General features: G+C 41.1%; 1 protein-coding gene across 1 annotated transcript; it reads right to left on the bottom strand.

Moving 5' to 3' along the window:
- Positions 1-1245: 1245 nt before the first annotated feature.
- On the bottom strand, positions 1246-7064 carry LOC121584305 (annexin A1-like). The gene is made up of 9 exons (XM_041900125.2): positions 7032-7064; positions 6119-6209; positions 5949-6028; positions 5791-5847; positions 5543-5662; positions 3078-3147; positions 2544-2617; positions 2090-2212; positions 1246-1662 (listed from the first exon to the last, which is right to left on the bottom strand). Exons 1-9 carry the CDS (start codon positions 7062-7064, stop codon positions 1603-1605), a joined length of 708 nt encoding a protein of 235 aa, XP_041756059.1. The 3' UTR covers positions 1246-1602.
- Positions 7065-14850: the final 7786 nt, after the last annotated feature.

The following is a 14850-nucleotide window of genomic DNA, read 5'->3' as shown; positions in this document are numbered from 1 at the left end:
TTGAAAAAATGTATGAGATTTTTTAGTTTTTGCTTTTTTGTCTTAATTTAAGATTAGGCTTAAGGTTAGCAGTGTGGTTAAGGTTAGGACTAGGTTTAAAATCACATTTTAAGAAGATAAATTGTAGAAATAGGCTGGTTTGATGACTTTGTGGCTGTGGTAACTTGTGACGACCTGAATGGACAACAAGCTGCGTCAACCATAAATTATGGATCAGTGTTATACGGAATACTTGGGACGTCCCTACCCTAAACCCTAACCTTAACCCCTACCCTAACCAGAACCCACAAGTAACCCTAACCCTAATCTTAACCCTTACCTTAACCATTTTAAATTTCAACTTCAATGGGTAGGGATGTCCCAAGGTTCCCAGATAGCGCGGACCATAAATTATGACTCTATTGTCCTTCATTCCTGGTTTGGATTTCTCCTTTACCACAATGGCTGCCATTATCATCAAATTTTAGAACTTTAAGGGGTTTATGTCTAAGCCCCTCTAGCAATTTGATATGATTTCTATGCTCAGAATATGCGAAGAACCACCTCTCGGCACACCTAGTTGAAAAAATTTAAACAAAGACCAGCAAGCATCTTTCTCCATTTAATCAAGACTCAAACAAACATCTTTCTCTGTTTAGGCCTAATCAAAACTGTTATTAGTAGCCTACAATATCTGTGGTTCATGACACTGTGTTCCTCCGTGACCGTGAGAATGTAGGCCTACTGTGTTGAAATTCATAAGTTGAATGTCGTTTCTTTACTTACATGGTTAACAATGTGTTATTGATTTGACCACCCAGGTCCGAACAAACACATATTTTCGTAACTTTTGCCTCTGAGATGGTTCTTGGAATTTTAATTAGGCTTATGTCAATAAGATTAAGTCAGTTGTTTGTTCAAAACGTGTATTCTACTCTTCTCTGTCTTCTTCAAGAATGGCCTTACATATAACTGTAGTCTCACATGACCATCCTTCCAAATTACGTCTTGCTACTGTAGGCCTAATACAAATAAGTCCATCTAAATTCTAGAGATGGATGAATCTTAATTTCTATTACACACCATGTCGGTCTGTGTTTTTAAATCATGGTCTGAGGTGGTTCATTCTCGGTGGGTTATTATCAAATTATAACTTTTCATAGATAGGCTATAGGCTGCATTGCAAAAAAAGATGCTTATAATAAACATACAATGTTTCATAGAATGAAAAATATATACACAGTCAAATTCAGCAGACAATTTGGATCCACATAAAAAGCTTTATTTTCACAAAGGACCAGTTATCCAACCAAGGAACAATGCCACTGTACATTCGTGGCACACAAATGGTTAAGTGTGCGATATATTGCACTATGGAATGGATCACCAAGTCTGCTGAAGCTAGGGTAAATTATGCATTGCTGCTTAACATGCTAACTGTGCTTATTGCTGTTAGCATGTAGCGAAAATACATCAGGACTGCCTTTTCAGATATCTGTCATTAACCATTATATTTTGCATTTGGGAAGTGCACATTGAGGCATTGGAGGGGAATGTTTAATCATGTACAGTATTCTAAATTGGCACTAATGCCATTCTCGCTAGGAGAGATAGGAGAGAAAGTTAGCTGTCAATTCCACACAGGGCCAGTAGGATCTTCTCATAGTCTCCGTTGGTGTCATCCTTTGGGGGTAAGAGACAAGAGTTACTCTACATTTGACATTTTAGTCATTTAGCAGACCCTATTATCCGGAGCGACTTACAGTTAGTGAATGCATACATTTTTCATACAAAATATAAATCATGTTTAGACACCATAATATAACATTTTATTCAGACAATTATTTTCAGATGCCATATTTCCCCATTTCATACATGGTCAGTCTTCTATCCTATCTCGGATTAGACCCAGAAATCGGAATACTTCAATCAATGTGATGCATGTCTTTAAAACCTTGGACCCCGAATAAGCCTAGTCCTGGATTTAAACTCATTCTCAATGGAGGATCTGTTGAAAAAGCTTTTTAGTCTAGTACTATGCTTAATCTAGGTCGGGGAAAACGGTTCCTTATCTTTTATTGCCACTTTGGCAGTGGAGATGTTTGCTCACCAGAATTTCCTGGTAGAGGGTTTTCCCAAACGTCTTCTTATACTCCTGTTTGATCCGGACCATGTCCACTTCAGACCGGCTCACCATGACCCGGGTCAAAATCTTGACCCAGGTTCCTTTACCCTGGGGTATGGCACAGGCAAACAAACTGAAGATTTATAACCAGATAGTGCAAGCTCCTTAGCTTGAACCCAGATCTGTTTGTGCGGTCTTGTACATAACCAGTGTCTGTGTTCTTCTGTAGATTGTCAAATCTTAAAACAGGGTCGTATTCATTAGGTAGAAAATAGACAAACAGGTACACTGTACCTGGATTTGTCCGATAAGAAACACTCATTTTCGTTTTTTAATGTTTTAAAACATTTTCTGTTGCATACCCTAATGAACACGACCCAGGGCAACCTCTTATCTGGAACATAAAATGTACTGTAACTATGTTTAACTGTAAACACACCTTCATGGCCAAGTTGAGTCTCTCAGCAAAGAAAGCAGGCTTGCTTCCAGCACACTCACTGAAAGAGATCAGTCAGATGACATCATAGAGCAGCATAGACAAGAAGCAGCATTCTCCAAAGCTGTTGCAAGAATATCGGAATGGTCATGAGATGACCAGTGCATTGCAGGAGTTGTATTAAAGCGAATGTGCCTTGGATAATGTGCCATCCCATCTATTAAAAAAGTTATGATAATTTTAGTCTCGAGAGACCAACATTAATTAGCTCACAGCGTGTGCTTTTTCTGCATGAGGAAAATTGAGGCCATAGTGTAATGTTACAGGACTGATGCCCAGTGAAGGGTGTGATACAGCAGAAGACATGGATTGAGGGTGATTATTTGAAGACATTGGAACATTACTAGGCTTGACCCTGGCTGTGCTCTCTCACCTACGGCAGTCAGACAGTTACATTTACATTTTACATTTTAGTCATTTAGCAGACGCTCTAATCCAGAGTGATTTACAGTTAGTGAGTGCATACATTTTTCATACTGTTCTCAATGTCTCCCTTCAGTTCCAGGTCAATAGCCTTTGTGACATCCACCTTACTGTACTTGGAGTACTTCTCACAAGATGAGAGAGAGAGAGAGAGAGAGAGAGAGAGAGAGGGGGAGAGAGAGAGAGAGAGAGAGAGAGAGAGAGAGAGAGAGAGAGAGAGAGAGAGAGAGAGAGAGAGAGATGTACTTGAAATGCTCACACAGTATCAAATCATGTGTGGTTGCACATTCAGTGTATGAAAAAGGGAAAACCCCACGGACATCTAGATTCTAGTAGCATTCATCAGTGTCTAACTGATGACAAAAACAAAGCACCCTATTGATTGGGCTACAACGTAATTAACAGGTGGTGAGAAAAGATGTGTGTGTAATTAAATAATAATAATAATTTGGTGGGCACTTATATTTGTCCTATTGCTCAGATAAATAGATTTTGTTTAACAAGTAGCTAATACTTTTTTTTCTCAAAAAGGTAGGGGTCAAAATTATTGACACCCCTAAAGATTATTTTAGATGAATAGATTAGATTAGTTTATTAGTCACATGCACAGGGTCACAGATGTAATCGTAGTGTACAGTGAAATTCTTGAGCGTACGTAAAAGTTTGTTGGGGGGATAGAATATGCACAGGAGGAGCAGCAAGGAGGGCAGGAGGGGGACAGGGGGAGCAGGTAGCTGCCCAGCCTGATGGTCTGGGGGTAGAAGCTATTGGCCAGTCTGACAGTTTTTGCCATAATACTCCATATACTGCCCGCATCTGAGTAATGGAAGCGGGGAGAACAGGCTGTGGCTCAGGTGGCTGAGGTCCTTGATGATCTTATTGGCCTTTCTGCAACACCTGGCGTTGTAGGTGTCCTGGAGGGCCGGCAATGAACACCCAATGGTGCCCCCTTGTGGGGCCCCTCGTGTTGCGGATCAGTGTGGTGGAGGTAATGTTGCCTACCTTCACCATCTGGGGGCGGCCAGTCAGGAAGTCCAGGACCCAGTTGCATAGGGAGTTCAGTCCCAAGGTAGTGAAATTTGTGATGAGGGCACTATGGTATTGAAGGCTTTGCTGTAGTCGATGAACAGTAGCCTCACCTATGCATTCCTTTTGTCCATGTGGGTGAGGGCAGTGTGCAGTGCAATGGTGATGGCATCGTCCGTGGAACTGTCAGGGTGGTAGGCGAATTGGAGAGGGTTGAGTGTGTCGGAGAGGGAGGAGGTGATGGGGTCTTTGCACTTCATGATGACGGAAATGAGTGCTATGGGTCAGTAGCCATTCAGTTCAGTTACTTTCCCTTTCTTGGGCACTGGGATGATAGTGGACATCTTGAAGCAGGTGGCGATAACAGCCTGAGCTAGGGAGAGATTCAAAATGTCAGAAAACACAACAGCTAGCTGGTCTGTACATGATTTGAGGGCGTGGCTAGGGATACTGTCCGGGCCGGCAGCCTTGCAAGGGTTAACACGCTTGAATGACTTACATAAGTCCTCCGTGAAGTCCTCGTTGTCCTCAGGGGCTCTCCTCAGCAGCTCAGAGTCATTATGTTCGAAGCAGGAGAAAAATATGTTTGTCCGGTAGTGCAGCGTTTGTGTCCGCGACGTGACTGGCTTTCTTTTTGTAATCCGTGATCGTTAGAAGCCCCTGCAACATAAACCTTGTGTGCGACCCGCTGAATTGCTCCTCCACTTTGTCCCTATACTTGTGTCTGGCCATCTTGACCGATCTGCGTATGTTGTATTTGTTCGGTTTAACCATACAATTGTCCCAGGTCTCTTGCCGTATTTATAAGGAGCATCTCTCTCCTTCAGTTTCCCGACAAGGCTGCCATCAATCCACGGTTTTTGATTCGGGTAAGTTTTGAAAGACACCATCGGTATCACATCATCTATGCATTTGTTTATGAATCCAGTGACTGAGTCGGCTCTGTGGTTGTCCCAGATTTTTTTTAAACTGAAAACAGAATTCCAGTAGCTTAACATAGCTACACTGGGGCATCGCAAAAGCAGTAGTTTTTTTAACCTGCTACACTGGAAGCGTAACTTTTGGGGCGAGCAGAACGCAAGCCACTTTATCCTATTGCTCTACAGCAGGGTTTCCCAAACTTGGTCCTGGCAACTCTCAACAACATTGCTGCCGTGAATTTCGCAGGTGCTATTTATCAACAAAGTTCAGTGGGAGAAAGTTTAAGTAGTGACACTAGTTTCTGGAGGACAATGCCATGCTGACTTACATGCGTTTACATGTGAATTCATAAATAGGTGCGGCTAAAGCTTAAGAGAGTGTGAACGATGCTGAATGGGCATGAACTAAGAGGAGCACTCTAACAAGGACATTTCTCCCAATTGTCCCCTAAGTGGTTTCACAAGTTTAACAACTTTCAAAGCAGCATAACTTACCATGTTTCCTCAAACTACAGTGTATGATATACCAGAAGCTCTGAGTCTGTACTTTTATAAAATTAGACTTAAGCTCACATAGAGCTGTGCCATCACATATTCACCTTGGCGGAGCTGAGGAGCACTTCTGGTGGTCAGAATGTCTATGAAGACAGAGCAGTCTGTTCCCTTCTTCTTCTCTCCAGCCTCATACAGGGCCTATGGACCGATAGAGTAGGCACAGGCATCACACACACAGGGATTGCATTACACATTGACTCTGGGTGCCAGTGCCCTACGTTCATTTCTTAAAAAATTCTGACAAACACTCTTGCTCTCCTCCATACCTTGGCATCACTGTCAGCAAGTTCCTGGTTCACTATGGTGTCCTCATTCCTAGTAGCCTACAGTATATGAGGGACAGAGAGGGGGCAGTGAGGTTAATTGTGCCAAACTATTCATCCGAGGTTAAACAAACTATAAATAAACACATACACACACATACCTTGCAGAGCGAGAGCAGAGCATTGCTGAAGTCTCCACCTGTCTCAGACTTGATGTCATTCTCCAGCTCGTTTTTGTATTCTAGCATGAAAAAAGCCATGATTATTGGATTGTTGTAACTATCACATCACGTACAGGACATCTACATATACATATTTACATATTACACACCTTCCTTATAGGCTTTCTTTATCTCTTTGATCTCTTTATTGGTCCTGGAGGCCAGAATCTCAACCAGAGTATCCTCATCTGTGCCCAATCCCTGAGAGAGAGAGATAAGTGAGAGGGGCGAAGGGTCAACAAGGACAAAAGGGTCACATCAGTCATAAAGCTGAGACAAAAGAGCCCAGGATCGGATGACACAAACACAAAGAGCAGGCCCATGTTCATTATGCCCCAAATGGAAGAGAACAGACTGAAGCATGGCGCTACCTGCACCTACAGGTCTACCACTATGCCAGACACCTCCCAGCTAGCACATAATGTTCTGAGAACCGTATGGTTCTTAGAGCTTGGTGAGACCGTGGTTGTCCTATTATGGTTATTTAGCATACAACTTTCCCACAACTTTCTGGGAATGGTGCTGGATTGTTTCAAAGCCAAGCAACTTTCTCAGCACATTTAAGAAACTTGACAAATTTTTTTTTTCCATTGATTGAGAACAAAATAACGTAGTTTCAAATGTCAGTGAAGCTGTGCCAAAATAAAAAAGAAATGCATTTGCATTATTAATGCTTAAGCAAATTAATTTACATGTGTCCCATCTGTGCTTGGAGTTCAAAACAGTTCAAAACGTTCCCAGAACCTCCCTGCAACCTAAAAATGTAAGTTCCCAGAACAGGCCAAATTTTCACTTCCACTCTCATAACGTTTAAAAAACCATTCTCAGAACATCCCTGCAACTGATTTACCAGTCAGGAAACGTATGGCTTTGTTCCCAGAACCAATGGGAAACCAAAAACGTACGTTCCCACAACTTCCGAGGAACCAAATGTGCTAGCTGGGCTCACACACACTGCACATGCACAGAGTTGTGTATCATTAAACCTAAATTACAGTAGGTACTCATCACCACTTTTCTTACCGTCTCCTCACATATTAAAACAGTGACACACATTGTACAAAGGAGACAGACAGTCCCACCCATTTTAAAAGTCCCATCATTATTACACAACACAATAATAAAGCAGAATGAGTCACTATGGGTAGGGTGTTAGGAAGTGGGTGGGTCTGACTCAATGTTTTTTCTAGAGTTACCTACATATTTGTTTGTTTTGATAAATCTCTATACGTTAGTGAGAGGAAACCTCCCCTTTTCACTGCTCTTTGCGGACACTGCTTTCCATAATTGAAAACACCTCACATTCTTGCGCAAGATCAGTGATGGAAAAAGTAAGCAATTGTCATACTTGAGTAAAAGTAAAGATACCTTAATAGAAAATGACTCAAGTAAAAGTGAAAGCCACCTAGTAAAATACTACTTAAGTAAAAGTCTAAAAGTATTTGGTTTTAAATATACATAAGTATCAAAAGTAAATGTAATTGCTAAAATATACTTAAGTATCAAAAGTAAAAGTAAAAGTATGAATTATTTCAAATCCTTATATTAAGCAAACCAGACGGCACCATTTTCTTTTTTTTTTTTTTATTTAGACATCATTTACAAACGAAGCATTTGTGCTTAGTGAGTCCGCCAAATCAGAGGCAGTAGAGATGACCAGGAATGTTTTCTTGATAAGTGTGTGAATTGGACCATTTTCCTGTGCTGCTAACCATTCAAAATGTAACAAGTACTTTTGGGTTTCAGGGAAAATGTATGGAATAAAAAGTACATTATTTTCTTTAGGAATGTAGTGAAGTAAACAGGGTCCCAAGTGGCAAAGTTGGTAGAGCATGGCACTTGCAATGCCAGGGTTGTGGGTTCGATTCCCATGGGGGACCAGTACAAACAAATACAAAAATGTATACACTCACCACTGTATGTCGCTCTCTATAAGAGCGTCTGGTGAAAGCACAGATTCCCCAAAAAACGACTTAAAAATATTTTTACTTAAATACTTTACACCACTGCGCATGATGAATGACTGTCAATCCACACCTGGAGCAGGCATTGTGTTAAGAGATAGATGGGAGGGGTTGAGTGGAGCTAACGGGTGGGATTAAAAACAACAAGATAACTAATGTAAAATATACTGTGTCCTTAAAATGAATATACTGTAGGTTCAGTCGGTGCGCCTGTAGATCCGAGTTAAGTCAAGTCCTTTTATTTGGGCTAACTTGTTTAAAGGATTCAGTTTCTCTCTCCTGGGCCATCGACAAGGACTCACGGTATCAGCTTTCTGTCACTTGATATGACCTTAAAAAGGCAGTGTGGTGTATTAACATTATGACTGTTTTGGAACAAAGAATGTTGTTTTATGATCTTAGTTCAAATGTGGCGTTTGGAGGGTGACGCCCCAGGGGAGACTGGTGATTGGCCAGAAGAGGGAGCCACCCACATCTTGGGAGGTTATATATAAGGGGGGAACAACGACGGAGGGGCAGATAGCATTGAGATTTATTTGGGACTGCTTCTCCGGATCTCCGCGGGTCTGTAAACTTATGCTGTAACCTCGTGGTTTTAATAAAGGCCTTTGAACACGATGCAGCCTAAGCAGACTCCTTGATTGACGGTAACAACTACGAATAACCGACACTACAAATGGAGGCTCCGCTGAGATTCTGATTTCATCGTTCTTGGTCCCTTTCCTGGATTCGCGAGTTGACTACTGCCCAAGCCGGCTTTAAAGGTGAGATTACTCACAAAGAATTTGGGCATTGGTTATCCCGCTGATTCATGAGAGGGCTTTGACGGTGTACAGTTAAAAGTACTTGGGTCGTTGTTGATGTAGGGTGTTGCTGTCGATTAGGAGTCTGATAATAATTATTCTAAAATTGTACAGCAATTAAAGGCAGATATTAATGGCAGATATTGGCAGAATGAAGTAAGGGAAATACGTATATAATTTTAGAGCATTGCAGGTTTAGATAAGCCCTCGTGACGAACGGGGCGACCGAAGGGTGGGCCACAAAATCCTGGAAATGCATTAGGAATTTTCAGGTCAGTCTGGGACTGGGGTTGGTGGGACATTTTCTTGGGGATGGCTTGCTCAGCTTCTGTCCGACGGGATATTTGCATTGGGGGGGATCGCTCATAGAAATAGCCATACTCACGGCAGAATAAATTTAGGACAAACGAAACAGTAATCAATTAAAGACGCAATGCGGGTTTTGTTACATGTTGTAGGCCGCAGTTAGCTAAAGGCTAATGCTAAATGCTAAATGTGTTTTGTGTCACAGTGTACCTAAAGGCTAATGCTAAATGCTAAATGTGTGTTGTGTCACAGTGTACCTAAAGCTAATGCTAAATGCTAATTGCTAAATGCTAATTGTGTTGCGTGCTACATGATAATCTTAACCTTAGAGGTCCACTGCGATGGATTCAAGCCTCTTAAACTTGTTTGTTTGTATGTGGGTGGAACTGCAAGTTCTACGCAAATGTGAGTTCTGTTATGTGTTATTGTCTGGCTATAAGTGTAAAATAGAGAAACTGAGGTAGAACGCGGGCGTTCTATTGTGTGGTAAGCATGGGGTTAAGGGGATGTGCGCATGCGCTTGATTTTACGGGGCTAAAACTACGATATGCGGTTGTGCTAAGCCTACAAAACAAAATGGTGGGTTAAGGTCATAGGTCCCATTTGGCGTTACCCTGCAAGGCAAAATAGTCACAGGTAAGGGGAAGTAACACGAATCTTCTGAATCGTTAAAGTAACTGTTATTCGAACGTGAAACTATTTGGTGAGATGTAGTAAATTTATAGATTAAATATATGGTGACGGAGTATAATTAATTGAATTAAATGACGGATTAAAATAAAATAAAAATGTTTTGAGCGATCTATTTAGTCCTGGGTTCAGTCTTGTAGCAAATGTGAGTGGGGGAATATTGAATGTGGATAACTTGGTTAAGTGTATAAACTTTAAATGCTTGTCTGTACTGTTTTCTTTCCTTGTCATATGAGCCTATAGAACGGAGCAAAGGAGAGAGAGGGGGGCTAACGTGTGCGTGACGTGACGTGACAAGGTGTGACGCAGGCAGAGGATCATTCAAAATCAGGCTAGTACTTTTTTGTCTACAAATCTTCCCATAGGATGTTGGATGCAATGACACTCTCTTAGACGCTTGGCAACGGACTGATCAGTTGAATAAAATTTGCAGTTTGGGGTCTCTGTGCATTACTGGGCTTGATTGGGGGTTCGGTTGGAAAGCAGGTACTGACATTATTCTGTGATATTAAAATACTTGGGTGCATATTAAACAATGGAATTTATTGGTGTGGTAGTGTTGTAGATTGGAAGTCCTTGTTGTTTTGATTGCTGTGAAGTTGACTACTGGTATTCACTTTCCGGAGGGGTTAAGGTAAGTGGGCCACTAATTGATAAATTGGTAAAATAGGTGTAGAAATAAAAGATTGGTGTTAATTATTCATAATTCTTCATAGTTTTTAATTAAAATTTTAATTGATTTTTTAATTAATATTTTTGATTGGTATTTTTATTTTTTTAAATTAAAAATAATTTTTGAATAAAAAATATTTTTAATTGATTTTTTTGGGGGGTTTTTATTTTTATTTTAGAAAAAATTTTGATTTAATTTTTTTGACTAAATTTTTAATATTCATATTATTTGTAAAAAAAAAAAAAATTAAAATTAATTTTTTTTTCTGTTTTCTCTCGGGTTGTTTAGGTTATATTAATAATTAAAGGGGGGGGAAGCCATAGGCTATATAGGCTAAAATAAAATAGTTCACAATAAAGGGATATAAAAGAGTAGTTACAATGGGGAGAAAGGATAGCAAGGCTATGAAAGTTATTACACCGGTTAATATAGTGGAACATAGTAATCCTTTAGTTAAGGGTATTGCGAGATTATCCGGCAAATGGAACAAATGTTGGCCTGACATTGAACAACCATGGCCAGTGGAAGGGACTCTGAACCCTGACGTCATCAACATCATGAAAGTGCTTCTGTCAATTTACAAGGCAGATCAGAAGAAGGGAAAACAAAAGGAACGACGTAAAGAGAAGAGACAAAGGGAGCTGGGTGTTCTTAAATTGTTTGAAGATGAAGGACAAAAACTGATGAAAGATACCAACGACAAGGGAAGCAAAGGTATGGAGAAAAGGCTAAAGGAAGAGACGTCGACAGAGAAACTAAGGGTAGAGGTCGGTATACCTTTCTCACATACGGATTCGGCGAAAAGACCCCCACCTTATGAGAAGGAAGTCGAGCTTAGGGATGCTTATCCTCAGCTTCCAGTGATCCTCCAGCAGGGTGATTATTACATCAGAGATGAAGATGAACAAATAATAGAGAGAGGACAAGCAGAAACGACCATAAAAATGCATCCAAGCTCCAAAGGTAAAAAGAAAACGAGAAGTCTGAAAACTAAGGGTGGTATGAGGTTAAGTAGGATGGAACTGGATGAGGACGATGATGATCAGAGTGATTTAGAGGGGATCATGGGTGGATATGATCCTGTCATCAAACGGAGGTTGGCCAGAATGGAGAGAAGGGGTAAGGAAGGTTTGAAGAAGAAGGATACAAGATATTACAGTGCTAAGGAAGGTTTGAAGAAGAAGGATACAAGATATTACAGTGCTGAGGAAGGTTCGAAGAAGAAGGATACAATATATTCGAGTGCTGAGGAAAGCAAAGATGAAGACAGCGATAAAGAGGAGACTGAAGGTGCTGTGTATTCGAAAGGAGTTTATCCTGCAAAGACTGGCACAGAAGAAATAGAAGGAGATATAGACCGATGCTTGTCAGAACTGGAGAGTGCAAGGACTGCAGGAGAGGTAAGAGAGTTAGAGGAAGAACTCCAGACGCTAACCATACAGAAGGAGAAACAGCTGAAAAGAGAATCCAAAAAAGGTGAGACAAAATATGCCTTAAGGTCAAGGAAAGATACCACGAGCAAAATGGTACCAGTTATCATTCGAGGTCAAAACTTTGAATATAAGCCGTTGCAAAATACCGATATGTCAAATATACTTGAGAAGTTGCCTATTCTTCAGAATGGGGCCTATCCTTGGATTTCGAAATTGGAAGAAATTACGGTGGGAACACAGTCCGCCATAGGAGACGTCAAGAGACTGTTGGCTAATCTCATTGGGATTCCAGATATGGAAGAAGTCTTTCAGAGAGCTGGACTCATTAGATATGTAGGGACTGCAGTGAACGATCCTGAATTGTTGGCTGCAAGTAGGAATCGTTTGTGGAGAGCATTGAAAGATACATTTCCAACAAATGTGCATCCTGATAATATTCTGATTGACCCACTAGGACAACAAGAAAATCCGAGAGCCTATGTGTCAAGAGTTCATCAAGTGTGGAGAAATATTACTGGAAATGATCCAGATGTGAGTCAAATTGAGCAGTCAATTTTGAGAGCTAAACTGCAAATGGGACTGCCCGCACCAGTAAGAAGCAAACTGGCAGAAGTGGTTGGACTTGGAAGCATGACAAAAGGTGTCTATACAGATCACATAGCTCATCAAGTGGAGCTGTACAGGAAAAAGGAACTTAACCAGAAAGAGCAGGACGAAGAAACTCTCAGAAAACTCAATCAAATACAACTGGGGGAGAATAAAAAGGATAAGAAACAAGCTTTGGTTATGCAGAGTCAGTGTGCACCAAACCAACAATCACTGCCACAGTTTCAACCAGAACAGTTCCAACCGCAATTGTACCAGTCACCCATGGCGGGACCAGTTGATTCATATCCACAGCCAATTTCTGGACAGACACAGAGTTGGAGAGGAAGAGGACGAGAAGGCTTCGGAGAAAAACATAGAGTTAAGTCATCCTTCCAGCAACGTTCAGAAGCATGTTTTACTTGTGGACAGGTTGGTCACTTTGCCCGTGGGTGCAATTGGTCAGGAGGAGACAGAGGGAATTTTAGAGGAGGATACAGGGGCCAGTCAAGATCATCTGGAGGACCGGTAAACCCCTACAGGGGTCCGGAGCAAGGATTCTAGAGGTGCCTAGATGATCCGAAAGGGGGGTGTCAGCTGGTAGCGTCAGGACCGGAAAAAGATCCAACAATTGAGGTGAAAATAAACAACCGACCATTGGAAGTGATGGCGGATAGCGGAGCTGCGTTCACCTGTGTTCGACCTGAAGATGCTACACATCTCCCTATGTCCAATCAACTCGTTAGGACAATCGGATTTGAGGGAGTGAAACAGCTGATTCCTCTTACGGAACCAATTGAGCTATGCTATAAAGATCAGAAAATTACAATACCCATACTGGTATCAGAACATACACCTGTTGCATTATTGGGAAGAGATGCATTGTGTAAGTTGAACTGTACAATAAGATGTACACCAGACGGCTGTCTGATAGAAATGCCAAAGGAAAAGGTTTACCAATTGTCGATGATGACGGAGATGGATTCGTCTTCAGTATTCTGGATTGGAAATCTCAGTGAAGATTTTATGAAGCAGGCTAAGATATGGGAAAGATTTATTGTTGCAAATATGCCGGATGCGAAGCTTCCGGAATATCCATGTCATTGTACGCTCAAATATTTCAAGAATGCTGCTAAACCACACTCAGAGGAATGGTTGAGTCATCAACCGAAGAATGTTCAACTTAGCTCAAGTTGCATTATTTTAGGACCACAAGGAGCAGCTATGAAGATAAACACAGACGATTATCTGAATAGAGAATTTGATATTGAGAAGAGTGTGCCACATGTTACCTTGTTGGTTTCGGAAGGCTATGAGCAAAAGCAAATAGGAGAAATTATGACAGAAGCAGAGAAACTTTGTTTCAGACCAATGAAAGAGAATTTGGCGATCTGGAGAAGTGAAGATCAACAATTTCTTAAAATAATGATTTCGGCTCAAGGACAAGGAGAGCCACAGGCTGTAGGAATGACACATGAATCTATTTGCAATATGAAAATTGATTCAGACCCTATGAAAGAGGAGATGTTGCAACAAGTTCCAGAAGGGTTGTGGTCTCAACATAGTACTGATATTGGACTTGTGAAATCAGCCCAACCTGTGAAGGTTGAACTTCGACCAGGAGCCAGACCTCCATGGAAAAATCAGTATCCATTGAAAGAGGAAGCAATCAAAGGGATTGAACCACAAATTGAAGGACTTTCGACAGCAGGGGTTTTAAGGACAACAAAAAACCCTCGGAGTAACACGCCTTTGTGGCCTGTAAAAAAAACAGATGGAAGTTATCGTGTAGCTCATGATTTGAGAGCAGTAAATGAGGTAGTGATTGACTTTCCAGCAGAAGTGCCAGACCCTCATACCTTGTTAGCTCAAGTTCCTCCGGATGCGACACATTTTACAGTACTAGACTTATGTGGAGCATTTTTCAGTGTTCCACTTAGTGTAGAGAGTCAGGATTTATTTGGGTTCACCTATAAGGGACAGTTCTATGAGTACAATAGAATGCCACAGGGGTACCGGCATTCGCCGCATATCTTCAATAAAGTACTGAAGGAAGATTTGGTAGGGATAGATCAGATATTACAGAGCACTGTCATTCAGTACGTGGATGATATAATGGTTTGCTCACAAAATAAGGAAACATGTCATAGGGACTCAATTAAATTACTACAGGTATTGGCAGAAAAGGGGCACAAGGTGTCACAGAAAAAGCTGCAATATTGTCAGGAGAAAGTTGTATATTTAGGTCAAAACATAACTCATGGCCACAGAAACATTTCGGACAAGCAGGTGGAAACTGTTCGTAAGGCTCCAAAACCTAGAACAGTCAGAGAAATGATGACATTTCTGGGTATTGCTGGTTATTCCTCAGCTTGGGTAGAGGATTAT

Source organism: Coregonus clupeaformis, chromosome 16, assembly GCF_020615455.1.
Source record: "Coregonus clupeaformis isolate EN_2021a chromosome 16, ASM2061545v1, whole genome shotgun sequence".
NCBI lineage: Eukaryota > Metazoa > Chordata > Actinopteri > Salmoniformes > Salmonidae > Coregonus > Coregonus clupeaformis.
Note: the sequence above shows the minus strand (reverse complement) of the source record. Positions and strands in the feature narration are given on the sequence as shown.

Excerpts from the sequence above, each read along its gene's own strand:
- LOC121584305 (XM_041900125.2), bottom strand. The coding sequence starts at position 7,064 with ATGTGTGTCACTGTTTTAATATGTGAGGAGACG. Across the intron at positions 6,210-7,031 it reads TTTTAATATGTGAGGAGACG|GGATTGGGCACAGATGAGGA; the intron begins GTAAGAAAAGTG and ends TCTCTCTCTCAG. Across the intron at positions 6,029-6,118 it reads AAAGAAAGCCTATAAGGAAG|AATACAAAAACGAGCTGGAG; the intron begins GTGTGTAATATG and ends TTTTCATGCTAG.